We start from the raw sequence: 26,858 nt of genomic DNA, 5'->3' as shown, positions 1-26,858 counted from the left end.
GGGTGGCGGACGGAGGAGGCGTTTCCTTGAGGCGGGGCTGCAGCACTCGACACTCAACAGGTGCACACCCCTGGGCCACCCCTCGCCACTTCCTCCCAGTTCCTTGGCACCTTTTGGATTGTGGAATGAATTGTCAGTGTTGCTTTGATATATGAGTACTTTGGATTATGAGCATGCTTCTGGAACGAATTATGCTCGTAAACCAAGATACCACTGTATATGACTTTTTATATGTTAACTTATAGCTAATGACTAGGACAGTTTGTTAAAATCCCTACACAGAGACACAGTCTGTGGTACTTTTACCCATGAACTTTGTACCAGTTCATATCCTCCCAAACTGCCTCCACCCCAGCTGCATCTGCCCCACCAATCCCAAACTGCCCCTTTCCTCAAAACTAGCCCCCACAATTGAATGGGCATATGAGCTAGCACCACCTAAACGTTGGTGGTGATGTTGACTTGATCCTCCTCCTCCCATTGCAAGTGTACTTTCCTTTTGAAAACTGACCTGGGAAAAAGAACTCCTATTTTATTACTCTTTGCCATTCTCTAGGCAGAGATTTGCACCAGCTTCTTCTGTGGGTACTTTTCCTATAGAAAACAATCAGGCCGATATGTGGTATCGGCAATCATATTTTTTTGTTTTATATGGCAGCCACCGTGGCTATAAAAAAAAAATCCAGATTTTCAGCTCCTCTATCCAGATTGCGGCCAGTCTAGAGAATGACACAGTGACAAAATTCATCGCTGTTCCCATCCCCGTGGATAATCGCGGGAAACCATTTCCATGTCATTCTTTAGTGTACTGTATATCTCAACCTCAGTCCTTCAATGTAAGGTTTGAGGGTCAGTGGTTGTGCCCATTCATACTCTGATTCTTCCCTCTCCCCTTAAAGAATGACATGGGATTGCTTCCCGTGAGTATCCACGAGGATAGAACAGTGACGAATTTTGTCACCCAGAACTGAATATCTAGATAGGATGGTGGGTGGTGCTGTCCCAAGGTGGGCAACTTTAACTAAACCCCTGAAGCAGTTTCTGACAACGAAACCCATGGAGATGGGCGTCTGTATTAGGGGAGAGTTCTTTTGTTCTTCTAATGGACTCGGTTGTTTTCTGAAAACAACGGTTTGTGGACTGCCAGTTCAGAGAGTCTTTCAGCCGCTCGTTACATTTAGAGCCTACACACAGCTCAGATAAGTACTGACTTTGATGCATTTTTCACAGCTTTGAAATTTTCCTGTGTTTATTGCACATTTCAAGTTTATTTGAAGCAACTATACAGGTATTTTGTTATATTGGGAGAGACTATTTCTTGTTCCCGGTGAACTTTTGTTTTCTAACACTATATGAAAAATGCCACAAATGGTAGTGAGATCAGCTCTTTGAATGAGAAAACTCCTTTCACCTTCTAAAGCAGCACTATATGGCTGCATGCTTAGGTGAGGTGTTTTTTTTTTTAATCTAAGAGCATCTCTTTAACAACAAAAAATATTTATTGCATTTGTAGCTGGTTGCTATGGTGTTATATACAATGGAAGCAGTACATACAAATCGATCTCATGCATATTCAGGGTGAAAATCTTGACAACATGACTGAGTTGTGGCCTTTGAGGACTATGGTTCCCAATCCTGTGCTATCTGGATAATGGTGATATTTCTGGATAGCTAGCCTTTTTGCTGTCCTAACTTTATCCAGATAGTTATAGAGCTAGAGAATGGGACATGTATACTGCCTTTTTGTGGTTGCACATTCAAAGCAGTTTCCATTATATACAGGTACTTATTTTGCATCCAGGGCGATAGAAAATTAAGTGACTTGCCCAGGGTTCACAAGGAGCAGCTCTGGGATTTGATCTCCTAACCTCAGGGTGCTGAGGCAGCAACTGTACCACTAGGCCACTTCTCAAACACTGCTAACTTAATAACTTCTGGCATTGCCTTTGCTCTGTCCCTATATCACCTCAGCACTATCTGGATAGTACCAAGGTAATCTGCAGTGATATCCAATGGTAATGTCCAATGGCTTTGAATATCGGCGCCAGCATAATTTACATGCATACTACATCCCTCACTTAACCAAAACATATTCCAGGGAATGGCAATTCCTTACCCAGGTAGAAATGTAAGCACTGTAGATACCTGTACATACTCTTACATAGAGAAGGGCTGGATAAGTTTCAGAGACTCAGTTTACTCAATGAGGCTCAAGAACGTTGGAAAGCTTTTTTTTAAGCAATGAAGCAAGAAACACTGGCATTGGGGGTGGCTTTTCTTATAGCCTACCCCTGTAAATGTTTGATAAGATATCTAGGTATAAAGTATGTATTTTTTTTTTAACCAGAACAACTGAGAGCTTTCCTAGATTTAAAGAAGATTGTTGCCTAAGAGTCCAATTTAGATGTATGCTGCATGTATTTTAAAGTGTGTGGGGGGGGGGGGGGGGAGAAGAGGGATCTTTTATTTCATGTTGGAGCCTTTTCTTTTATTTTTGAATGTTTCTTTTTAGGTACAAACTCCTTGTCAATGTTCCACTGTCTCCATTCGATTGAGTTCTAAGAAAGATTACATATTTTCTTAAATTTACTATTTTCCTATTTTTACATAGGGCTCCTTTTACTAAACTGCGTTAGGGCTTTAACGCACGGAATAGCACACGCTATATTGCTGCACACGCTAGACTTAGCGCCAGCATTGAGCTGGCGTTAGTTCTAGCTGTGTAGCGCGCGGTATAGCACTCGGTAATTTCCTGCATGCGTTAACAACGCTAGCACACCTTAGTATAAGGAGCCCATAATGTATGGTAATTCTGAGTTGTTTATTCAAGTGTATAACTTGTATCTTATTTCCTTAAATTAAGAAATAAAAAAAAGAGAGAAATAGGATAAACCATGCCATCTCCTTCTCACATTCCAGTCCAGAAATCTCCCATACTATTTCTAAAATGTACTCGACAGTCAGATATCCTTGAAGAATGGTTTTATTTCCGTCTTTTATTTCTTTATTCCAGCAGTCAAAAAACAGCCAGTTTTTTGTTAACTTTAAGAATATGGATCCTGGAAAAGGGGACACTGCCCTAAACTGTACTGGAACACTGCCTGCAGACTGGAAACATGGAGGCTACCTGAATGAACTTGGTAAGGGAAATAAACTTTCTACTCGTATATTGAGAGCTATAAAAGTACCGTATTTGCCGGCGTATAAGACGACTTTTTAGTACCTTAAAATCCTCCCCAAAGTCGGGGGTCGTCTTATACGCCGGGTGCAGTTTACATGCCCTTACTTGCGGGGCTGGATGTACTCAGTCGCGCGGCTCTTCTTCTCCCTACCTTCTCTGCTTGCAGCACAGAGCCGAACGGAAGTCTTCCCGACGTCAGCGCTGACGTCGGAGGGGAGGGAGGGCTTAAACAAAGCTTAAACAAAGCCCTCCCTCCCTCCGACGTCAGCGCTGACGTCGGGAAGACTTCCGTTCGGCTCTGCTGCAGGCATGGCAGGTAAGGAGAGAGAGAGTACCAAGAGAGAGGGGCGGCCGCCCCGCCCCGGTTGCAGCACAGCCGGCCAGGTCCCCTTACTTTTGTGGCACTTCCCCGACCGACCGACAACAGCCCGGGTCCGACAAACTTCCCTGCCCTTAACCGCGAATCTAAATTACCTTCTTACAGCAGCTGTAAGAAGGTAATTTAGATTTGCGGTTAAGGGCAGGGAAGTTTGTCGGACCCGGGCTGTTGTCGGTCGGTCGGGGAAGTGCCACAAAAGTAAGGGGACCTGGCTGGCTGTGCTGCACCCGGGGCGGTAGAGAAGGGGGGGGGAAGGACTCTGAAAGCACTTGAAGACAGAGGAGGGAGAAGAACGCTGAAAGCACATGGGGGAATACAAAGGGGTGGAGAAGGAAGAAGGGGTCGTCTTATACGGCGAGTATAACACAAAACTCTATTTTTTAACTAAAAGTTGGGGGGTCGTCTTATACGCCCAGTCGTCCTATACGCCGGCAAATACGGTAATTTGTATTCAGAATAAACAAATGGAACCGGGAGTTTGTAATGAATTTATGCACCAACAAAAAATTACTGATCTTCAGTTAGCCAGAGAGAGAATATTCTATTGAATTACCATCTGTGAATAATTTAAAGCAGCGGTCCATATTAACAGTGAATATTTGCATGTGGTATTTCAATGTGATTGAATGATGCTGAGACATTGCTGATCCTTCATGAGCTAAGGCCTAAAAAAAATTATTCCTTGCCTCCCACCACTCAAGACCCCCCACCAAACATATACACCTATTTTCACCTGGGTCCCGAGTGGTGGTGGGGAGAAGAATCTTCAAGACCCTAGCTCATGAATCTTTCAGTCTTTGATCTCAGACACTCAACTATGCCTAATGAGGCTACAGTTCACATCACATAACTCATCTGCCCTTTTGGTTTTGCTGGTCATGATCAACTACTCTTGTGAAGAACTAATTTTACTTTTATGTTTTTATCAGCAGTGACAATGCTGAACCTGGAAGCTGACCTAAAAAATAAAACAAAACCACAAAGCCCCTAGAGTCAGAATCCAATTTGCACTTCACAAAAATATCCAGATTATTCACCAAGCAAAACAAAAATAATTAAAGAGAAATTAAGGGGAGGTTTTATATTCAGTCACTGAGCCATCAATAAACTGTCTTGCTTCACTCTGCACCAGGGAGGGAAAGGATGGCCCATTTACGAGAGCAGTCTGTTAGCTTTCCATGTTCCTAGCCTGTTCCCTGCAAATCCTATGACTGGACATCATTGTTTTCTCTCTAGAGTAAAATGAAAGATCTCATACCTTTTGTATAGTATTTACCTGCACAAATACGCTTTCTTCTTTCCAAAGGTGCTTTTGGACTTGATAGAGGATACATGGGAAAATCCCTGAAAGGTGATCATATATTTATATCTATACTGTATACTTGGTAGTGCTTATATGTGGTAGCTGGCTTTTCTGTACAATACAGATTCCTTTTAGACAAAGATTTTCTGTCTCCTTGCTATGACCTTATTTGTTCTTTCACTCCTATTCACAGGATTTCAGCATAATAAACCAGTATAAACTTACTTTAAAAGAAAATATTTATAATGTGAAGTGCTCAGACCATCAACCCAAGTGCTCACTTTTTAATATAAAAAGCCATCACGATCGCTTCTTTCTCCCCTCTCTTCTACCCTCTTCCTTCTTCATCTGCCAAGTTCGGCTAAATTTGTTGTAAATCTGATAAATTGTTGTAAATCTGCATGTCAATGCGGATCCTAACCTAATTGATGTGAACCGCCTAGGTATGGCGGTATATAAGAATAAAATTATTATTAAAAAATTATTATTAGGGACCATCATTGTACTTCCATGGTCCCTCTACCGCCATATTAATATATAACACCCATTCGTTTTTCAAATGCTTAAACCATCACTTATTTTTTTGCTGTCTTCTGATTTGGCGGTTAGTTTTTGGCTTCCTGATGCTTATATTTTCTAATTTCATAAACTTGAAGCATGTCCCAACTATCTAAGCCCTTAACTCAAATTTTATTCAAAAAAGCTTTGTCAGGAAGGGACACTGAAACATATAACAAAATATCAATTAATAACCACATTCACTGTGACAGTCCTCCACCCACTTATATAAACTAATCAGTCCGTCATGTTTTATCCTTCATATTTTGTGAAAGATTTTATACCTAAAGCAAAATCTTATATTAGAGATTCCTCTACTTCTTGAATATCAAGTAGAGGAGGGCATGAAAGATTATATTATGGTAACTGCTGATGTAGCATCCTTATACACCAATATTCCCTAATCAGCAGCAGTTAATTTGGATCAGGAGTATTGGTATTAACAGACTGCAGGATTTTCAGATGAGAAAAAAGAATTGGTGAACAAGTTGTTGGAAATAGTGATTTATCACAATTATTTCAAGTTTGAGGAACAATTTTTTCTCCAAATTAAAGGGGTCACAATTGCGTCCACGGTGGTTCCTTCAGTTGCGTGCCTCTATATGACACAGTTTGAACAAAAATGGGTATACTGTTTGCAACATTTTGAGAAAGTGGAACATGGAAGAGATGGAAGATATATTTTTTATTTGGGGAGGTACTAATGAAGAATTAAAAGGGTTTATGTGGAAGCTGAATGAATGTGACCTCCAACATTAGATTTCCATACAATATAGATTCAAATAAAATATTGTTTCTAGATATTGAGATTCATAAGTCTAGGAATCAAATAAGTACAACTCTTCATTGCAAAGCCTCAAATAGGAATGCATTATTACAGTATCAGAGTTACCATCCAAAGAAATTACAAAACATTGGTCAATTTTTGAGGGTGAGAAGACTATGTTATGATGACCTTGAGTTTCAACATCAGGCTAATATTTTATATGATGCTTATTCAACGTAGATATCCAAGAGGGTTGTGATTAAAGCCTGGAAACGGATTAAACATTGTCAAAGAAGAACTTATCTGCACAACAGAAGAGCGGGACTTGGATGTGATTGTATATGATGATCTTAAGGTGGCCAAACAGGTTGAAAAGGTGACAGCAAAAGCTAGAAGGATGTTAGGGTGCATAGGGAGAGGTATGGCCAGTAGGAAAAAAGAGGTATTGATGCCCCTGTATAAGACTCTGGTGAGACCTCATTTAGAATATTGTGTACAATTCTGGAGGCTGCACCTTCAAAAAGATATCAAAAGGATGGAGTCGGTCCAGAGGAAAGCTACTAAAATGGTGTGTGGTCTTTGTCATAAGGCATATGGGGACAGACTTAAAGATCTCAATCTGTATACTTTTGAGGAAAGGTGGGAGAGGGAAGGTATGATAGAGATGTTTAAATGTGCATGAGTCGAGTCTCTTTCATTTGAAAGGAAGCTCTGGAATGAGAGGGCATAGGGTGAAGTTAAGAGGTGATATGCTCAGGAATAATCTAAGGAAATATTTTTTTTAAAGACAGGGTGGTAGATGATTGGAACAGTCTCCTGGTAGAGCTGGTGGAGATAGAGATTGTGTCTGATTTAAAGCCTGGGATAGGCATGTGGGATCTCTTGGAGAGAGGAAGAGATAATGGTTGCTGTGGATGAACAGACTGGATGGGCCTTTTGGCTTTTATCTGCTATCGTGTTTCTATGGGTTTTTTTTTTTTTGGGGGGGTTGTTTAATATGTTTATTAGTGATTGCAACACAGAGCATACAGGAATCCAACAGTACAAGGATGCAAGGCACACAATAAGAACAAAACTGTATGGGAAACTCAAACAGGTAGTATACAGAAAGGAATAAATGAAGGAATGGGATATCTTCATACATTCCAATCGCAATCTGCAATTTTTTTCTTTTGATACCAGAACCCTCCCCCCCCCCACCCTCTCAATTCACATTCTCAAATCACAAGCACACCCTCCAAAGCTCAACAGATGTACCACATACACAACACCATACACATGCAGGCACTCACCCCTCGCTATGGAACCGTCCCATATTGAATTCCACCCCGCAAATGTACAAAAATCCATTGGTTTGTGCGTTATCATGTTCATTGCAAAGCTGTAGATTACGTGACATCATAAAATGACATTGGTCAATATTAGGGCTATATGCACCTTTGCGACAATTGCCAAAGTTTGCTTTTAGAAGGGATAGGAATTTAGGAGAATTGTTAAAGCATAGGGGAGCCAGCAGTTGTTCCTTTTCTCATGAAGCACACAGTCCTTGTGGGCAATGTATTATTGTGTTTATATATGGGTTCAGGATAGTATATCAATACCACAAGTTTTTACAAACTAATACAAATTGAAATTCCTATGGAGTAATTGTAATTCCTATGGAGTGATAATATGTCCTTGTAACAAATATTACATTGGTCACACTAATAGGGCTGTTAAGTTGAGAACTGCAGAACATCTTAGTAATATTCAGAGGGAACGACTGCAGTCTGCTCTAGTAACACACTGGCAGGAGCAAAGACACAAGCTGGAGGAATTGAGGTACAGAGTATTGATGCAGATTAAGGGCTCTCAGGGAGAAGACATGTCTCAACAACTGCTCATTAGGGAACAAAAATTCATTTTCGAGTGGCAGACTTTACGTCAGAATGGCCTTAATGCGGAAATTGAATGGTTCCAGTGAGAAGACAGGTCAATGTGGGGTGAATTATCCAATGGCTTTTCATTATGTGCAATGACGTTAACATTTTGACTATCCCACCTTTAAATTGCTGGTGCAATCTTTGATCCTTAGTTCTCTGGATTATTGTAATATTATCTACTATGCCAGCATTAAGAGTAATCTCCACAGACTGCGACTGATCCAGAATACAGCTGTAAGGTTGATTTATAATTTGAAAAAATCAGATCATGTCATTTCTTTCTGTCATAAGTTGCACTGGCTTCCGATTGAGGCCAGGGCTATTTTTAAATTTGGACTACTGTGCTACAAAGTGCTGATTGGCCTTACAGTGGATTATTTAGTGGAGCATTTTGTATTTGCTATATCTAAACGTTCATAACATACTCTGACATATTTCTCCTTTCCTTCTGTTAAGAACTGTTGTTATAAAAGATACTTTGATAGGCTACTCTCTTTTCAGGCAGCAATCGGAGACAGAGCTATTAGTTAATGCTGTGCCTTACATACATTTTAGAAAACTTCTGAAAACACATCTATTTGATAAATTTTTATAAAATCAGAACCGGATAATTTGTTAATCTGTACTTCCTGAGACTGTCTCAGTTTCTTTTAGCTGTAAACCACAGAGAACTGGAAGGTTATGTGGTATATAAACAACAATATAATGTAATATAATATGTCGGTAGAGGGACCATAGAACTGCAATGATGGTCTCTAAGGCAACCTATGGTTTTTATATTAAAAAGTGAGCACTTGGGTTGGTGGTCTGAGCACTTCCCAATATAAATATTATCATTAAAAGCAAGTTTATACTGATTTATTATGTTGAAACCTGTGAATTTAATAGGCGTGTTTTAAGGTACACAGGCAATTAATATTTTTGATTCCCTTACAGCAGGGGTGTCCAATGTCGGTCCTCGAGGGCCGCAGTCCAGTCGGGTTTTCTGGATTTCCCCAATGAATATGCATGAGATCTATTTGCATGCACTGCTTTCAATGCATATTCATTGAGGAAATCCTGAAAACCCGACTGGATTGCGGCCCTCGAGGACCGACATTGGACACCCCTGCCTTACAGCAAGTAGCTTATTTGTCTTTAGCATAAATTGATTTGGTCAGCATTAAGTATCTCTCAAGTGAGTCTACTTACCAAATATAATAACATGTTTCTTATGGCCTTCATATCCCATATCCTTTTGTCGACCATTTTTATGGGGGGTGAGTGCCAGGTTTGGAGCCAGGACCTTGAGACTTGCAACTGCAGGTCTTTACTGTTTTCCTTATCCTTTTGATAATTATGAAACATTTTTTCTATAATTGTTTTTAATTTAATTTTATATTGATTGTATGTAAACTGCTTAGATAATTTTCTAATAGGTAATATATCAATTAGATATGAAACTCATGCACAAAAACATTGGGGGGAATTTTCAAAGTGATTTTAAACGGCCAAGAGCCTTTCGCTTATGTGGGTTATCCGAGCATATTCGGTGACACTTAACTGGACAGTGCTGCTGAATACCTTCTCTAACTGCCCATGCCAAAAGCAGTTAGCATGTAGTCAGCCTGGGGGTGGAGCTACAGCAGACGCTTAGCCTGTTAGTGGAGCAACTGCATGAAGGGTTAGGGTTTTACAAAGCCCGCAGTAGCGATTCTCCTGTGGCAAATGCACATAGAAATTGAATGGGCTTTTGCTGCTGGGGAGTTGCTACCATTGCTTTGTAAAAGGAGCCCAAAGTTAGGACAAAGGCTGCTCTAACTGTATGCGGAGTCTTAACTGGTCTCAATATTGGCTGGTGCCCCAGTTAGCTTCGAGATCCTGGTCAAAGTGTTCCCAAACCCCTTCCCCGGAAGCAGAAAATCACAGCCTTATTATGATTCCCCACTCTCCCTCCCACCTCACTGAAGCATAGAAGCAACCCCCTTTTCTATCCCCATCCCTCATTCCCCCCCACCCACCCCCCGAGCATTAGAAGGGCCGACAGGGCCCGCCCTCACTCAACCCATTCCTATAGACCTCCTTGGGCTTACTTGGACATGTCATGGTTATCTAGTGGGGTCTGAGGGGTAGGAGTGAAGCCCACTCACTCTTGCCCATCACGGAGGGCTCCATAAAATGTCTGCCATGACTTCTAGCAGAACAGTACATATTTTAAATTAAATTTTGGATATTATCTATGGAACTCTCAGTATAAATAGCATGTATACACTGAAAAAGTCACATACAGTAGATAGCTCCTTTTAAGGGTAATAAACAACTTCTAATGGTAGATGGACTAATTTATAATGATCAGGGATACCAAATCAAAGCTCAGCTCAGAATATGAGTATTGTGCAATAGGTGAGTTTTATGGGATTGTGAATACTAGGTAATAAGAACCTAGTATGTCAAAGTTCTAGATTTTCAGCATTTTATCCTGATTTCCTAGGTTCTCATTAACTCCATCTGTGATCTCTTCTCTGATTAACTCCACTCACTAGAAAACACCCAGATAATGGGCAAAGTTTAGGACTCTGACCATTGATCATGATTTCTTAGCAAATAATTTCCAAGGGCTCCTTTTACTAAGGTGCGCAAGCGTTTTTAGCACGCGCTACATTACCGCGCACGCTAACCCTGTGCTACATGCCAAGACCGAACGCCAGCTCAGTGGTGGCGTTAGCATCTAGCGCAGGGGTAGGGAACTCCGGTCCTCGAGAGCCGTATTCCATTCGGGTTTTCAGGATTTATCCAATGAACATGCACGAGATCTATTTGCATGCACTGCTTTCAATTCATATTCATTGGGGAAATCCTGAAAACCCGACTGGAACACGGCTCTCGAGGACCGGAGTTTCCTACCCCTGATCTAGCGCATGCGGCAATTCAGCGCACGCTAAGCACGTGCTAAAACCGCTAGCGCAGCTTAGTAAAAGGAGCCCCAAATGTTTTATGTCACAAGGGCTTTATTTTCCAGAATTCTGCCACTGATGAAATAGAAGAAATTCATGTCCTTTTTTCATTAGATCTGGTGAAGAATTCAACCTGCAATTCAAGCAACTGTTCGTTAAACAGTACAGAAAATCCATATGCTACTATTAAAGATCCACCAACTCTCATATCAAAAAATACTGAATGTGGATATGTAGAAATGAAATCACCAGCACGCAGAGACTCCCTCTATGCTGAAATAAACAACTCTGTCTTGTCTAACAAGAATGTCTATGAAGTGGGTAAGTACAAGTCTCGCAGCATAGCTTCCTTATGTGCTCTAAATAAAAGTTGCAGGTTTTATTCATTCAGTTTTATTAGACATGTGGGGGTAAGTGCATAACAGACACCTATGTGAAAGTCCAAAAAAAGCGCTTGTTTTAAAAAGGCTATAGACCAGTGGTCTCAAACTCAAACGCTTTGCAGGGCCACATTTTGGATTTGTAGGTACTTGGAGGGCCTCAGAAAAATAGTTAAATGTCTTATTAAAGAAATAACAATTTTGCATGAGGTAAAACTCTTTATAGTTTATAAATCTTTCCTTTTGGCTAAGTCTTAATAATAATATTGTAATTTATAACTAAAGAGACATATGATCAAGAAACTGTTTTATTTTACTTTTGTGATTATGATAAACATACCTAGGGCCTCAAAATAGCACCTGGCGGGCCGCGAGTTTGAGACCACTGCTATAGACGGTAGTCCAAAACAAAGATGAAGGTATACAGTATATTCAAACAGTTATAAAGACTTCTCTCATATTTTATAATAAGAATTATGGAAGGGAGGGGGAAGTGCTGAAAAGTTCTCAACCCAACTAACTTCCTAAATTCTGAGTGTCATATTGATACTATAGCTGTAGAGTGCTATTTTATTTTGCAAAGTGCCAATTTGCAGAATCATAATGCTAGGTTTTTGACATTGTTTCAGATCATTGATTGAACCATGTCAGCTAAAAGTGTGGAATTTTCATGTGTGGAACTCTGAATTGTCATGAAGTTCCTATTCCTGCAGAAGAAAACTCCAAAGGAAATCCATTAATGTATGATGCAAACACTGACCCCCCCTCCTTTAACTGCTCCAACGCTCACAGAATTCCTATGAGCGTCAGAGCACTTACCATCGCTGCCAGCGCTAAAACCCATGCTACGCGTTGGAAGTGGTGTGCAAACTTTCATTATAGAGATTTTGAGACTGAAGATGCAGCAAGCACTGGGAGGCCTCGAACAATGTCAACTCCTGAAATTGTTAACCCATGTCCATGACCTGATTTTGGCAGATCAGCAAATATCAGCTAAAACAATTGCTGAGACACTACAGATATCCAGGAAATGTATTAGGTGTATAATCCATGAGCAGCTGGATATGCAGAAGCTGTCAGCTAAGTGGGTGCCCAAATGTTTGAATGCTGATGAGAAATGACATCAAGTGGATACTTCCGAGTTGATTTTGCAGCATTTTCAGCAAGCTGGTGCCAACTTTTTGAAACAACTAGTTATTGTTGATGAAACATGGTTACACCACTATGATCAATGTTGGCATCCAAACTCTCCAAGGTCAAGAAAATACAAGACCCAAAAGTCAGAGTGTTTTGGGATCAGGAAGGTATTGTAATGACAGAGTATCTTCCAAGGGCCCAAACAGTTAATACAGAATACTATGTAACTTGCTGTGCCAATTAAGTGAGGCACTGAAAGAAAAATGGAGAGAGAAGCTGCGGAAAGGGATTCTCTTTCTGCAAGACAATGCACCTGCTAACAAGACTGATGCAGTTAGGGTTTCAGTGCACAGACCATCATACTCCTTCTAGACCAGGGGTCTCAAAGTCCCTCCTTGAGGGCCGCAATCCAGTCGGATTTTCAGGATTTCCTCAATGAATATGCATGAGATCTATGTGCATGCACTGCTTTCAATGCATATTCATTGGGGAAATCCTGAAAACCCGACTGGATTGCAGCCCTCAAGGAGGAACTTTGAGATCCCTGTTCTAGACCATCCTTCTGTTTCCCAATCTTAAAAAGAATTTGAAAGGGTGACAATGTTTGAGTGATTTGGAGGTAATTGCAGCAATGGAGCAGTATTTCAGAGTATGTTTTGGAAGGGTTACAGACATGATGTGCCAAGTGTGTTGAACTTAGGGGTGAATATGTTGAATAATTTGTAAGTTTCATGGCTTCATGTCATTCCCTTCTTGGTTGGGCTGAGAAATTATCAGCACTTCTTTGTATTTATTTATTCAATGTTCTTTAACGTTCTACCAGGGGAGCTCAAAATGGTTTATATGAATTTATTCAGGTACTCAGCATTTTTCCCTTTCTGTTCCACTGGGCTCACAATCTATTTAATGTACCTTGGGCAGTGGAGGATTAAGTGACTTACCCAGGGTCACAAGAAGCAGCATGGATTTGAATCCACAACCTCAGGGTGCTGAGGCTGTAGCTTTAACCAATGCATCACATTCTCCCAGCACTTCCAAGCAGGGTAGATGTGAATCGCTTGTTTACTCTTTCCAAAAATACTAGGACTAGGGGGCATGTGATGAAGCTACTAATTAGTAGAAAACAGCCTGGAGAAAATATTTTGTCATTCGGCGTGTAATTAAACTCTGGAATTCATTACCAGAGAATGTGATAAAAGCAGTTAGCTCAGCAGGGTTTAAAAAAGGTTTGATTAATTTCCTAAATCGAAAGTCCATAAGCCATTATTGAGATGGCTTGGAGACATTCACTGCTTGTTCCTAAGATAAACAGTATAAAATCTATTTTATTCCTTGGGATCTTGCCAGGTACTTGTGGGTTGGCTATTGTTGGAAACGAGCTTCATTGACCTTCAGTCTGTCCCAGTATGGCAACTCATGTGGTAACTATTTCTCTTTTTGAATTTATCGCTGTTCTAAAACAGATTTGATTTCTTTCTCCAGAGCCTACAGTGAGCATTGTTCAGGGAACCTGCAGCAATAATGGGCCTTTCACTCAAGGTCTCTATGACCTGCCAAAAAACAGCCACATTCCATGCCATTATGATCTACTACCAGCTCGAGAGAGTTCTATGCCCACCAGCGAAGAAATTGGTGGTGAATGATACCCTTATCTGGAGACTGCAGCACAGAGGAACTGCATTTCACAGCATTGGGGTTTGGCTATTTGCCTTCCAGACCGACCTTCTGCTGAGCTGTTAATTTTTTTCCTGCAACCAGAAGCATTGACTCTCATGCTGACATTCATGCATACAGATAAGATGCACTGGCAGATGCCAATCCTAGGAGACCCTGATTGGATATTCAATGGCAATTACAGTAATTTTGTAGCACATTTAAACTGCAGTATATTGGCTAGGCATATAGTCATAGCTACCAGTGCCACATAATTTGAATCATAATGAAAAATTACAGTTCTGCTACAATGAAGTGAAATTCATTGCCATACACAATTTTTATTTCCTTGTAGTTTGTCCACAGTTGAAATGGGCAAGGACTATGTATTCTGCCACCATGGTTTACGGAAAATTGGCCTTGCTAATAAGGTGGGGTGGAAACCGTGTCAAGATTTGGTGGCTAGTGAAAAGATGTAATGACAATAGCTTCTGAAGTGCTTTCATCTTGGATGATTCTTGCCAACAGAACATCACACCAAAGTACTTATGTGAAGGGGAAGAAAAACTAAAATGAATGAGGGTAGTGTGATGTATCTCTGGGTAATCCATCTCCTCCATCTGAAAGCAGCTCTGGATCTGGATCTGAATCAAACCCTGGTGTAGAGAGACAAATGCCATGATATAGCCAGGTGCTGATGTTTGTGTGTGTGTGTATTATGGGTAGAAACTGATGAGAAATGACTCTGAGAAAGGACAATACAACAAGAATATTCCCAGAAGAATGGTGAAAAATAGAAATTAGCCTTTGTAAAACCATTTGCTACATTTTAGCTTCACTGTTTTTCAGTTTCCTTTTCCTATGTTCATATCAGCAATTATTTCTTAAGTGGACAATGACGTCAATTTATTTTTTATGAGTGGATTGCATGAGCGTGTACAGGGGAAAAAGAGCAGTGAATGGTGTATATTTGAAATGCTAGAGAAGGTTTATGTTATTTTTGTTGTGTTAGAAATAATAATCTCTGTGCGTACTTGCTGAAAGGCACTTTTATTGGGGAGAATAAAGGGGCACTGGGTTTATGTAAAGAAATATATGCTTAAGCAGGCCTTTTGCATAGTGCTCATTTAGATATTCCACTGTATTTTTCAGTATCTTGTACCATTATAACTGTATAATCTGTTTTGTTTTTTTTACTACTGTACTCTAGCTCAGTGGTTATTAAACTTGTACAGTTGGGTTTTAAAGATATCCCTAATGAATATGCATGAGCAAGATTTGCCTATAAAGTAGGTAGTGCAAATAAAGTAGGCATGCAAATTTCTCTCTTGTATATTCATTAGGGATATCTTGAAAACCCGATTGGCTGGGGGTCCCTCAGGACAGGTTTAAGAACCACTGCTCTAGCTCATAAATACAAAATATTCTGTGCATCCTTTATGCATGACATTTGGACAATTGTCTTTTATTTTGTTTGATAAGAATCATTATTTTCAAAAAGACACTGATGGATCACAAAGAAAAGAGGAAACATTAGAATAATGGCGCCACAAGCCCTTGTGTTTAGTAATAAACATTTTGAATGATATATCTCATGACCAGTTGTTGCATTATGACAGTGATGTAGTTAGAACTAAATGGATACCAGGTGAAAAATTGAGATGCAGCCCCCAATAACACCATTACTTTGAAGGTAGTGAGTTCCAAGAGTGTGTGTTTAGGGGTGGGGAGTGGAGGGGTACATTTCCTATAGCTTACATATTACAATTAATACATTCAGAAAAAAAAAATATTTTTCCACCTTTCTTGTCTGAGCATTTCTTTGGTCCTAGTATCTCTCTTCTGCTTTTTTCTTAACTTTCTCTAGGGTCTCCTGTCCTTTTGACACTTCTTCTTTATGTCCACCATCCATCTTTCTTATGTGTCTCTATCTGCCCATTCTAGTGTCTCCCTCTGTGTGCCTCTGTCCCTATGCTGCCTCCAGAGCCTATGTAGGCAGCAGTAGCATCTTTTTGTGTAGTCCCTGTCCCTCCTCATGTGCGGCTGCTCTTCTCTCTTTCCCCTTCCTCCTGGGTCCCATTTCACTCCCAACCCCCACTACCACAACATACTTTCTGTTGTCTGGCATCTCTCTCTCACTCTCTTCAATTGGGCCAGTGTCTCTCCACCAGTCCAGTCTGCTTTTCTCTCTCTTCCTTCTGCTTCCCTCAGTCCAGCATCTACCCCCTCTCTTCCTCCTCCTCTTTTGTCCAGGTCTCTCTCTATTCCCTCTTCACCCCAGATCCAGCATAACTCACCCTCTCTTCCCCTTTTCCTTTGATCCAGGCTCTCTCCTCTTCATCCCCACCACATGCCTAGGTTCAGCAACTTCCCACCCCCATGCACCAGCACAAGTCTGGCATCTGCCTACCTCCTCCATTCCATCTCCCAAGTCCTCCAAATGCTGACACGACATAGCAAAAGCAGTGCTGAAGGTAGCTCTCTGTCCAGGGCAGACTTTCCTCTGATGCATCTTGCCCAAAGGAAGTGTCGTCAGAGAGGTGGGATGTGGCAGAGGAAAGGCCCCAATGGACAGACAGAAGCCTTCAGTGCTGCTTCTGCTGTGACCTGCCAGTGTTTGGAGGACTGAGGAACGGAAGGGAATGGAATGGAGGTGGTAGGCAGATGGTGGACCCATGCAGGTGTACAAGGGGAGGAGACACTGAACCTGGGTGCAGAGAGGGGGAAGAGTACTCCAATTTCAGGTGGCCTCTACCATTGGGTGGCCACGGGCATTTTGCCAGACATGATAAATAGCAGAAGAAAAAAAACAAATAGATATAATGTTTCAGATCTGAAAGAAAAAATATTGGCCAGTTGCTACCAAAAGTGTAAGGTTTAAGGTTTGGGCAAAAGTCAGATCTTTTTTGGGATGACACCTTCTACCCCCACACCTTTGTAGGAAATTCAGACCTTGGACAAAACACATGCTTTTTTACAAACCACTCTAGTGAAAGGACTTTGGCATTTTTTTGGCAATGCCTGTTATATATTAATTTGAAAAATGTTTTGCATTAATTGGAATGGAATAATTTTTTGAATGGCAGGGATTTTTTTTTTTTTTCTTTACAGTTGGTGTAAATATTTCAATGAATTTTATCTTTCCCTCCCCCAGTTCTGTTGCTTGAAGAGCTGGCTTTTTCACTGTATTTGCATTTTGGGGGAAAGATGATACTACCTGAGAAGGTAATATGCAAACCTAAGGGATAATTATTTGTCAGGCATGTTTTGACCCAGCATACTCAGAAGAAAGGAAGAAAATATAGACACTTGGATTTCTCGTACCAATTTTAAAACTGATCCAAAATATGTTGGTAATATTAAAGGGCTCTTGTGTTACTAGGCTGTGTTTAGAGCTACTTAACAGCTAAAGCTGCCTACATAGGTAGGGGTGGCTAATGAGTGTGATGGACAGAGCGAAGGAGTGGCTGGTGATGATAGCTTGCAGGCAGATCACTATTATTTGCTATTTATCAAGACTACTGACAGTGCATTTGCACTTAGGGGTCCTTTTATCAAACTGCGGTAGGGGTTGAATGCGCGTAATACCACGCGTTAAACTGCCTGCCGTGCTAGCCACTAATGCCTGCATTGAGCAGGCATTAGTTTTTTAGCTGGCCGCTGGGGTTAGCGTGTGATGAAATGTCCGATGCACTAACCCCTCTAGCGCGGCTTGATAAAAGGACCCCTTAGTGTGAAGTGATGGAGTGGTGCACTCTCCCATGGCATCTTTCCCTGGTCCAATCCCCCCTCTCCAAGTTAAAAAATTCCACCCCCCCCCCCACCGCCCCCCAAAGCATAAGGCTCAGCCTCACTACCCACTTTTTCATGCGACTTACATGAGGACCTTCCTGATGGTCTAGTCTTCCCTCCTTGAACTGCAACAGATTTAAAACTGTGCAAGTGACCCAGGGAAGATATTTGGGGAGGGGCGGAGATGGGTGGTTAGACAGGAAGAGATGTCAAACGACGGGGTTGTGACTTCGGGAGAAAGCTTTGCGGTGGCAGAACGTTATTTTTATGATTTGGGCTGGTACTGCATTACCTGCTGCAACTGCATGTAACACAGAGCCTATGCAGTTTTGTGTCTACCATGGTGGTAAATTCAGGGCAGATGATGGGCACATTCCCTGCACTAACTGCACAGGCTTTGCAATATTTTATGCACACTAGTATTTGCACCTAACACATCGTAAGTGCAAAAACTTATTGCACTTTAGAACAGGGGCCCCTAAATTCTAAAATACTACTTTGCAAATAATCCAGAAAACACTGTATGTGTGTGTATATATATAGATATATAGATATATATATATATAGAGAGAGAGAGATAGATAGATAGATATCTAATATAATAAAATGATAGGCCGCGCATACGCACTAAAAAAACGTGTTCCCTGATCCGTCGCGAAAACACGAGTGCGCATGCGCGGGTTTTACATCACCACCTGCTCGCTTAATACGTCACAGCCTCCCTGCTCTCCACAAGCCGGACCGCAGCCAGACGACAATCTCCATTCCTCCTGCCGCCGCCGATCTCCGTTCCTCCTTTGACACCCACCCCCTTCTCTTCCCGCGGGCCCGAATGGCGATTCCAGCAGCATGTACATCAGTCTTCACATGCTGCTTCGGGCCCTTCTACTGCCCTGATTTTCTCTGCCGCGTCTCTGATGATGTCATCAGGGACGTGCCAGAGTAAATCAGGGCAGTAGAAGGACCCAAAGCAGTGTGTGGAGACTGATGCAAGCGCTGCTGTAATCACCACGTTTGTAGTCCGGACCGCGGGAAGGGAAAGGGGGGGTAGAGGAAACGCTAATGCTGCTGCACAGGGAACTGGTGGGGGGGAGGGAAATGGAGGGGGAGGGAATGCTGCTTTGGACAGACAGACAGAGAGAGGAAGGGAAACACAAAGAAAATAAGAAAGACACAGGGGCAGGTGCACAGGGAACTGGTGTGGGGGGAGGGAAATGGAGAGGGATGGAATGCTGCTTTGGACAGACAGACAGAGGGAGAAAGAAGAAAGACACAGGGGCAGGGAGATACACAGAAAGACAGACAGGAAAAGGGGGCCAGGGACACAGATAGACAGAAAGGACAGCGAGAGCTGCATCAGGAGGGGTGCGGGATGCGGCAGTGGGAACTATTCCAATGGGTGCAACTGGGCGGCTGTCAGGAACCTCTGATCAGGGACAGAGCAAGGTAAGAGTATCATAGGGATAAGAAGGAGGAGGGGGGATAAAAAAAGGAAGGGATGCCTACTGCTGGACAGGGGGAGAAGGAAAGAGATGCTGATGGACAGGGGGGGTGAAGAAAAAGGAACAGAGGACAGCCAAGGAAAAATAAAGGCAGAAAGAAAGAAAGCGGCTAAGGAGAGAGAAAGAAATAAAGACAGACACACACACATATGTTCTAGCACCCGTTAATGTAACGGGCTTAAAGACTAGTATATATATATTATATACTTTAAAGTATCAGCGTCAATGGCAATCATAGAAAATGTTAGTTTTTCTTATTTCATAGCTCCATTTCCTCTTTAGACGTTATTCAAATAAATCATTTGAATATTTTGAGATTTAGGGCTCCTTTTACGAAGGTGCGCTAGGATTTTTAGCGCACGCACAAAATTACCACACGTTATAGCGTGCGGTAGCTGAAAATCTACCGCCTCCTAAAAAGGAGTGCGGTAGTGGCTAGCGCGCTCGGGAATTTAGCGTACCTTTGTAAATGGAGCCCTTAGAGAATTTTTTTGCTCTTTTGCCAGCTTTTTGGAGTAGCAGTCTGTGCAGGTTTTTATAACGCCAATGAGAAGAGAAAAATACCGGTGCTTCAACACAGCTGTTGCAGGTACCCTGTGGCGATTGAGCTAAGTACTAATATTTCTAACTTTGAAATGTGCACAGTAATGGGGTTTTCCTTATTAGATCTTCACATTGTGTGGGTGTGAGTTTTTTGCCAATGACAAAAACAGCATCAGCTATAAAATCATCCATGATTGCTGCATGATCTATATAACTTGAGGCTTTTAGAAACCCGTTTTTTTATGAATGTTGATCTTTAAGGTATAACCACTGCTGGTGAGTTACATTTTTTGTAGCTTTTTGATTTAAACGTCTCTATCATATCTCCCCTCTCCCGCCATTCCTTTAAAGCAAGGGTGTCCAACCTGCGGCCCAAGGGCCGCATGCGGCCCAGTAAAGTATTTTGTGCAGCCCCGGTCGAGGGCGATGCAGTGTTTTCCTCTGCTGCCCCTGGGTGTTTACCATCTTGCCGACTCCCTCCTCTGTCTTGCTGCAGCATTTGCATGTTTGTGCGGCCCCAGAAACATTTTTTTGGGCCAATGCGGCCCAGGAAAGCCAAAAGGTTGGACACCCCTGCTTTAAAGTATACATACTGAGATTTTTAAGTTTGTCCTCATACACTTTATGACGAAGACCACGCACCATTTTAGTAGCCTTCCTCTGGACCAACTCCATCCTTTTTATACCTTTTTGAAGGTACGGTTTTCAGAATTGTACACAATATTCTAAATGAGGTCTCATCAGAGAATTATACAGGGGCATCAATACCTCCTTTTTCCTACTGGCAATACCTCTCCCTATGCACCCTATCGTCCTTCTAGCTTTCGCCATCACCTTTTCAACCTGTTTGGCCACCTTAAGATCATTACATACCCACATCACACCTAAGCCCCACTCTTCTGTTGTGCACATAACTTCACTCCTCGAACTGTACCGTTCCTTCGGGTTTTTGCAGCCCAAATGCATGACCTTGCTTTTCTTAGCGTTAAATTTTAGCTGCCAAATTTCAGACCATTTTTCAAGCTTCGCTAGGTCTTTCTTCATGTTTATTCACACTATCAGGGATGTCTACTCTATTGCAGATTTTGGTATCATCTGCAAAGAGGCAATATCGCTTATAAAAATGTTAAAAAGTACAGGCCCAAGAACAGAACCTTGAGACACATCGCTGGTAACATCCCTTTCCTTAGAGAGATCTCCAACTTGTGGTCCCCATGTATCGTGAGATAGTGCATGAACATATTAGATATTTGATATTCTCAACCTGAAGCCCTGAATTATAGAATTCTTTTCCTCAAAATATACAGCTCTAAACCTCAATGGAAAGATTCAAAACAGACCTTAAAACATTCTTATTTAAGGATGTTTATTCTTAGATGTACATTAATATTTTCCTCTAGACTTCATCAGCCCTTTGGATATTATCCCTGTAGATATTATTCCTCACCCTATGTAGTTCTTCCCTCATTACCCCCACTGTCATGTCCTTGTGATTCACCCATCTCCCCGCCTTATAATTAGATTATAAGCCACCCAGAAGGCACGTCCGGGATAGAAAGTTACTAATAATCTTGGAAACTGTACTTATCCTAAAGTGTCGTAATGCCACTTCAAAAATTTATGAAAACGAGATTCAACTGTAACACAGACACAGTAACTGATGTCAGAAAGACTCACACGGTTCATCCAGTCAGTCCAACAAGGTAGCCAGAGCCATGCCTGGTGTCAGGTCAAAAGCGCGCTGGGACAAAGGCACGCCCAGACAATTGAGCGCAGTGCGGGGGTGCGCGCCGCCGAAAATTACTGTTTTTAGGGCTGCGACGGGGGGACGTGGGGGGAACCCCTCCACTTTACTTAATAGAGATTGTGCCACGTTGTGGGGGCGTTGTGGGGGTTTGTAACCCGATAGATCCACAAAAAGGTTAATCAAAAAAGCCAAAAAAACTCAAAGGTCATAATATTAATTGACCAATCTATTTTAGTTTACATGAAGGAAAATGATCTCAGATATGCCACTCCTGCGGATTATATTGTTATAGCCCACATATGGATTAGTGGCGTGGTTTTCTTTCATTGATCTATAAAACCTTCATGGTAAACCTATGACTAATTATGTCTAAATTATCAATGTTTTAACCATTACTCTTATATTTAAAACATTGATAATTTAGACATAATTAGTCATAGGTTTACCATGAAGGTTTTATAGATCAATGAAAGAAAACCACGCCACTAATCCATATGTGGGCTATAACAATATAATCCGCAGGAGTGGCATATCTGAGATCATTTTCCTTCATGTAAACTAAAATAGATTGGTCAATTAATATTATGACCTTTGAGTTTTTTTGGCTTTTTTGATTAACCTTTTTGTGGATCTATTTAGTTTTTGGTTAATTTAATTCTCTATTATTCATTTTGGGGTTTGTAACCCCCCACATTTTACTGAAAACTTCACTTTTTCCCTGTTTTTAGGGAAAAAGTTAAGTTTACAGTAAAATGTGGATGGTTACAACCCCCCATAACGCCGGCGCGATCTCTATTAAGTAAACTGGGGGGTTCCCCAACAAAAAACCCCGTTGGATCCCCTAAAAACTGTAATTTTCTTTGGTGCGCGCCTCCGTCTTGCGCTCAGTTGTCGGCGCGAGCCTTTGTCTTTCGCGGGGATGTCTATGAACCGCCATGCCTGCCACTCTGTGTGGGCCCCAATTACCCATGCTTCTGAATTGACTTATTATAGATAACTGACTGACTGAATTTTGGGGTTTGTCTACTAAGTACAAAGGCACTTTTATATACTGTTAATATACAATATGCATTGTATACAATACATACTGAAAATCACTGTTAATTACCGGTATATTGTTTTATTGGACCAATCCATTGTGGTAGTTTACAGGTGTATTTGTTCTATTCTTATAATCAGATAACTTGAAGCAAAAAACAAAGATAATGCTTAGGCAGATATCACAATTCATTTACAATATGTAATAATCCAATATTTAAAATACATGTTTGTCTAGTAAACTATATAATAATCTATGAGAAGCATTACTATTACTTATTTTTAGAGTGCTACCAGATATACGCAGCACTGTACAGAATCACAAAGGAGACAGTCCCTGCTCGAAAGAGCTTATAATCTAAACAGTCAAGACAGACAAACAGGATGCCAGGGTGGGGGATACAGTTAGGGGGATGGTTAATCTGCTGGCTAGGGTGGTGAGTAGTGCGCAGTAGGGAGTAGGGTTATGGATTGAAGGCTATATCAAAAAAGTAGTTCCTTGGAGTGCAAATGATTTATTATTAACAGGACACAAATGCTGACCCTCTTAATGAAACTAATTAATTCCAAAATTCTGTTTAAAAGCCATGAGTTTAGACAAGATTATGTCATCAGATTTAGATTCTATTGTAATACTTGAACATGAACTCTATACTGTATACATATACAGTATATGGTATTAGGTGAATTTTCAGCTGAAAGGTTAGGAGCTATCAGAGGAATATATGACATTTAACTTACCTTTGTAATTCTGCAAGCTTCATCAATATCCTGTTTAACTTATTAACTTATGTAAAGATATGAACATATAGACATATGTGGACCCAATCAATTAAACATAGTCACTTACCTGTAATAGGTGTTATCCGATGACAGCAGGCAAATATTCTCACATGTGGGTGACATCAACCACGGAGCCCAGTACGGATAGTGCTAAAGTGTACTGTCACTTTAAATATTTTGAAAGTCTTGAGACTGCCCATACAACGCATGCGCCGGCGCCTTCGTACCTGACGTCAGCTTGTGGGACCATCAGTTCAGTAAAAAAGCTAAGATGTCAACTAGGGTAGGTGGGAAGATTGTGAGAATATTTGCTTGCTGTTCTTGGATAACACCTCTTACAGCAGGGATCTCAAAGTCCCTCCTTGAGGGCCACAATCCAGTCGGGTTTTCAGGATTTCCCCAATGAATATGCATTGAAAACAGTGCATGCAAATAGATCTCATGCATATTCATCGGGGAAATCCTGAAAACCCAACTAGATTGCGGCCCTCAAGGAGGGACTTTGAGACCCCTGTCTTACAGGTAAGTAACTGTGCTTTATCCTAGGACAGGGATAGGCAATTCCAGTCCTCGAGAGCCGGAGCCAAGTCAGGTTTTTAAGATATCCACAATGAATATGTATGAGATGGATTTGCATGCACTGCCTCCTTGAGATGCAAATCTATCTCATGCATATTTATTGTGGATATCGCCCACCGAGTGTACTGTTTGAAGCCACTGGAAGGCTTGGACCTCGAGGGGAACATCACCAACGCAAAATTGAAGGACTCAATTGTCCAGGGAGGCCATGTAGATGTAATACCGAAAAAAGCTCTATGCTCCTGGCCTGAAAACAGGCTGAGATGGGCCCGAAAGCCCAAAATGTAAAAAAATTGGTAAAAATTTAAAAAGGTAAAGGAAAAAGAAAATAATGAAGAAACTAAAGTAAAATTCAATGAGAAGGCACTACAAAAGTAGTTTGACATGCAGGAGAAAGAATACACAGCTTCTCAGCACCGAGGAAAACTGAGAATTGATGGTCCTGCAAGCTGACTTTGGGCAGAAAGGCACCTATATGTGAGAATATACTGCCTGCTTGTCCTAGGATAAATAAACCTACAACCATTGAAAAAAATTCACTTTAAATATTTTGTCAATGATGGTGGAAGCTGTAGTGTGCCAGGCTGCAAAAGAGTACAGTTTGTTGGGTGCAAATCTGAAAGGTTGGACCCCCCCCCCCCCCATTAAAGACATAACAAATAGCTAGACAGGAGAGATACACAATTGTCATAGGTTGGAAAAAAAATCACAGAAATAATATGGATTGATGAGTAGTGAGAAGAATTAGTACTAAGGAATAGGACAAAAGTAAGAATCTAGCAGAGGATAACCAGGCCTGTAACAGGATTTGACAGCTGCCAGAAGATCTCACCACTTCTCTATAAATCTTATCTACAGCAGAAATGTTCATGGGTGATGAAAAGACTGTGACTCAACATTCTTCTCCTTTTGTTCTCTGTCTAATTGGTGGTGAAAAAATTGAAATATATTTGTGTATTGCATGACTTTATTTGATGTTTTTGTAATGTCACCTATTGTTTGTTAGATTTTGCAGAGCCTCTAGAATCCCATGAAAGTGCTGAGATACTAATCCCCTATTAAAAAGAATTCCATTACAATCTCTCTCCTCCCCACCCCCTGGTAATACCTAGTGAACTGTTGGTAACTTCCCCCTCCACTCCCCCTCTCTCTCTCCCCCCCCCCCCCCGAGAAAAACAGAATTCCATTGCCACCGCCATGTGATTTGAGGCTGCTGCACTTTAATCAGCAAACTATTAAACTCCTGAGAACAAATTAATTTTCTTTCAGGAAAATAGCTACTGAAAAGGCGTGAGCTACATTTTTTTAAAAATCTGAAAAAATATCAATGTATTATTAGCTTGACACAGCAGAATACGCTTAGGAAAACAGTATGCCCGGTTTTAAGTACAGAGGTATTAAAAAAGAAATCTTACCGCATAGGACTGACTCATGAACAGGGCATTGATTCTAAGATCCAGAATTTTTTAAAAATGCAGGGCCAGCTTTGAAGGTGCTTTATATTAAAGACTTTACGTACAATAGTAGATGTTAATCACTGATGATTGATGGATACTTGTTTTATACTGTACAGAAAACATTTCTCCTTTTGATACAATTAATCTAACAGCCACACTGTTGGGCTTAACGTTATAATGTACCTTGATTATTATCTCTCTCCCAAATGGCTTGTATTTTGATATGATGAAGTGTAATATATTAGAAGCAACTGCGAGCTTTCACTGACTGTTCTCATTTGTAAACAAGAAAAAAAGAAAACAGTTCTTTTTCACTATTCAGATCTATTTTCCAAAGACAAGTGAAGTTCATAGTATAACCAATTACTAGAATGTATATAAACATGCTTGTAGATTGATGCAATAAAGTTTCTTAAAGAGACTCACTTCTTTCTTGATTTTTGTGGAATGCCTTTTGATATTTGTAGTGGTTTCTAGGCTACAAATGGATTGACAAGCTTCATACCTTGCAGTAGTAGAGGCTGACTGAAACCTTTTTTTTCCTCTGGTTCAGCTGAAACCAAAACTGCTACTGAAACTCTAACCATTTTCCTAGGCTCAGACCTTATTCTTCCCAGTATTCTCCAGAGCAATTCCCAGTTTCACCCTGATCCTCCCAGGGCCTCCGCTTCAGATGTCTCACACCAAAACATTCTGCTTATACTACTTCCCCTTTCTACTCCGATGGCTCCATTACATTGTCTTAATGTATTTCTAGTGCATCTTTGTACTTTAATGTATGTCTAAGCTTCCTTGTACTGTACTAAACTGTTCTCCATAAATTATACTGTAAGTTGCCTTGAACCATAGCACGACACATAAATCCCAGATTAGATACTAACTTTTCACAATCTCTTCTCCATCTCAAACCACTGCATTCTTCAAGACCACATTGCCCACCTTCTGAATTCATCACCTCACCTTCCCTTCTGTCTTCCACCTTCTTCTTAGCTCTGCAATGTCAACGTTTTCTTCCTCTCATTCAACCTTCCCCTCCCCCCATTCAACCATCCCCATTCTGTCTGCATGCACTTCATCTGTAGCACTGTCATTATGCCTCTCCTACTCTTCTCTGTACCCTCTTGCTCCTTCTTTTGCTCTCTGTTGGGGACATCAATCCCAATCCTGGTCCTCCTAATCAAACTTCATGCTACCCATGCAGGTCA

The 26,858-nt window shown here is 41.1% G+C and overlaps 1 protein-coding gene across 3 annotated transcripts in view; it reads left to right on the top strand.

Annotated features, from left to right (window-relative positions):
• The window catches only part of MEGF10 (multiple EGF like domains 10), a 252,373-nt gene extending 236,481 nt beyond the window's left edge, over positions 1–15,892 (top strand). Inside the window, exons 22-25 of one of the 3 annotated variants that reach the window (XM_033928978.1) lie at positions 3,014–3,140; positions 4,867–4,911; positions 11,157–11,363; positions 14,042–15,892. In XM_033928978.1, coding sequence (XP_033784869.1) covers positions 3,014–3,140; positions 4,867–4,911; positions 11,157–11,363; positions 14,042–14,202 — 540 coding nt within the window. In that variant the 3' untranslated portion in view covers positions 14,203–15,892. The remainder of the gene's footprint in view (positions 1–3,013; positions 3,141–4,866; positions 4,912–11,156; positions 11,364–14,041) is intronic. The other 2 variants (XM_033928979.1, XM_033928980.1) reach the window with 2 other exon arrangements.
• Positions 15,893–26,858: the final 10,966 nt, after the last annotated feature.

Source organism: Geotrypetes seraphini, chromosome 1 (genome assembly GCF_902459505.1).
Source record: "Geotrypetes seraphini chromosome 1, aGeoSer1.1, whole genome shotgun sequence".
Classification (NCBI taxonomy): domain Eukaryota; kingdom Metazoa; phylum Chordata; class Amphibia; order Gymnophiona; family Dermophiidae; genus Geotrypetes; species Geotrypetes seraphini.
Note: the sequence above shows the minus strand (reverse complement) of the source record. Positions and strands in the feature narration are given on the sequence as shown.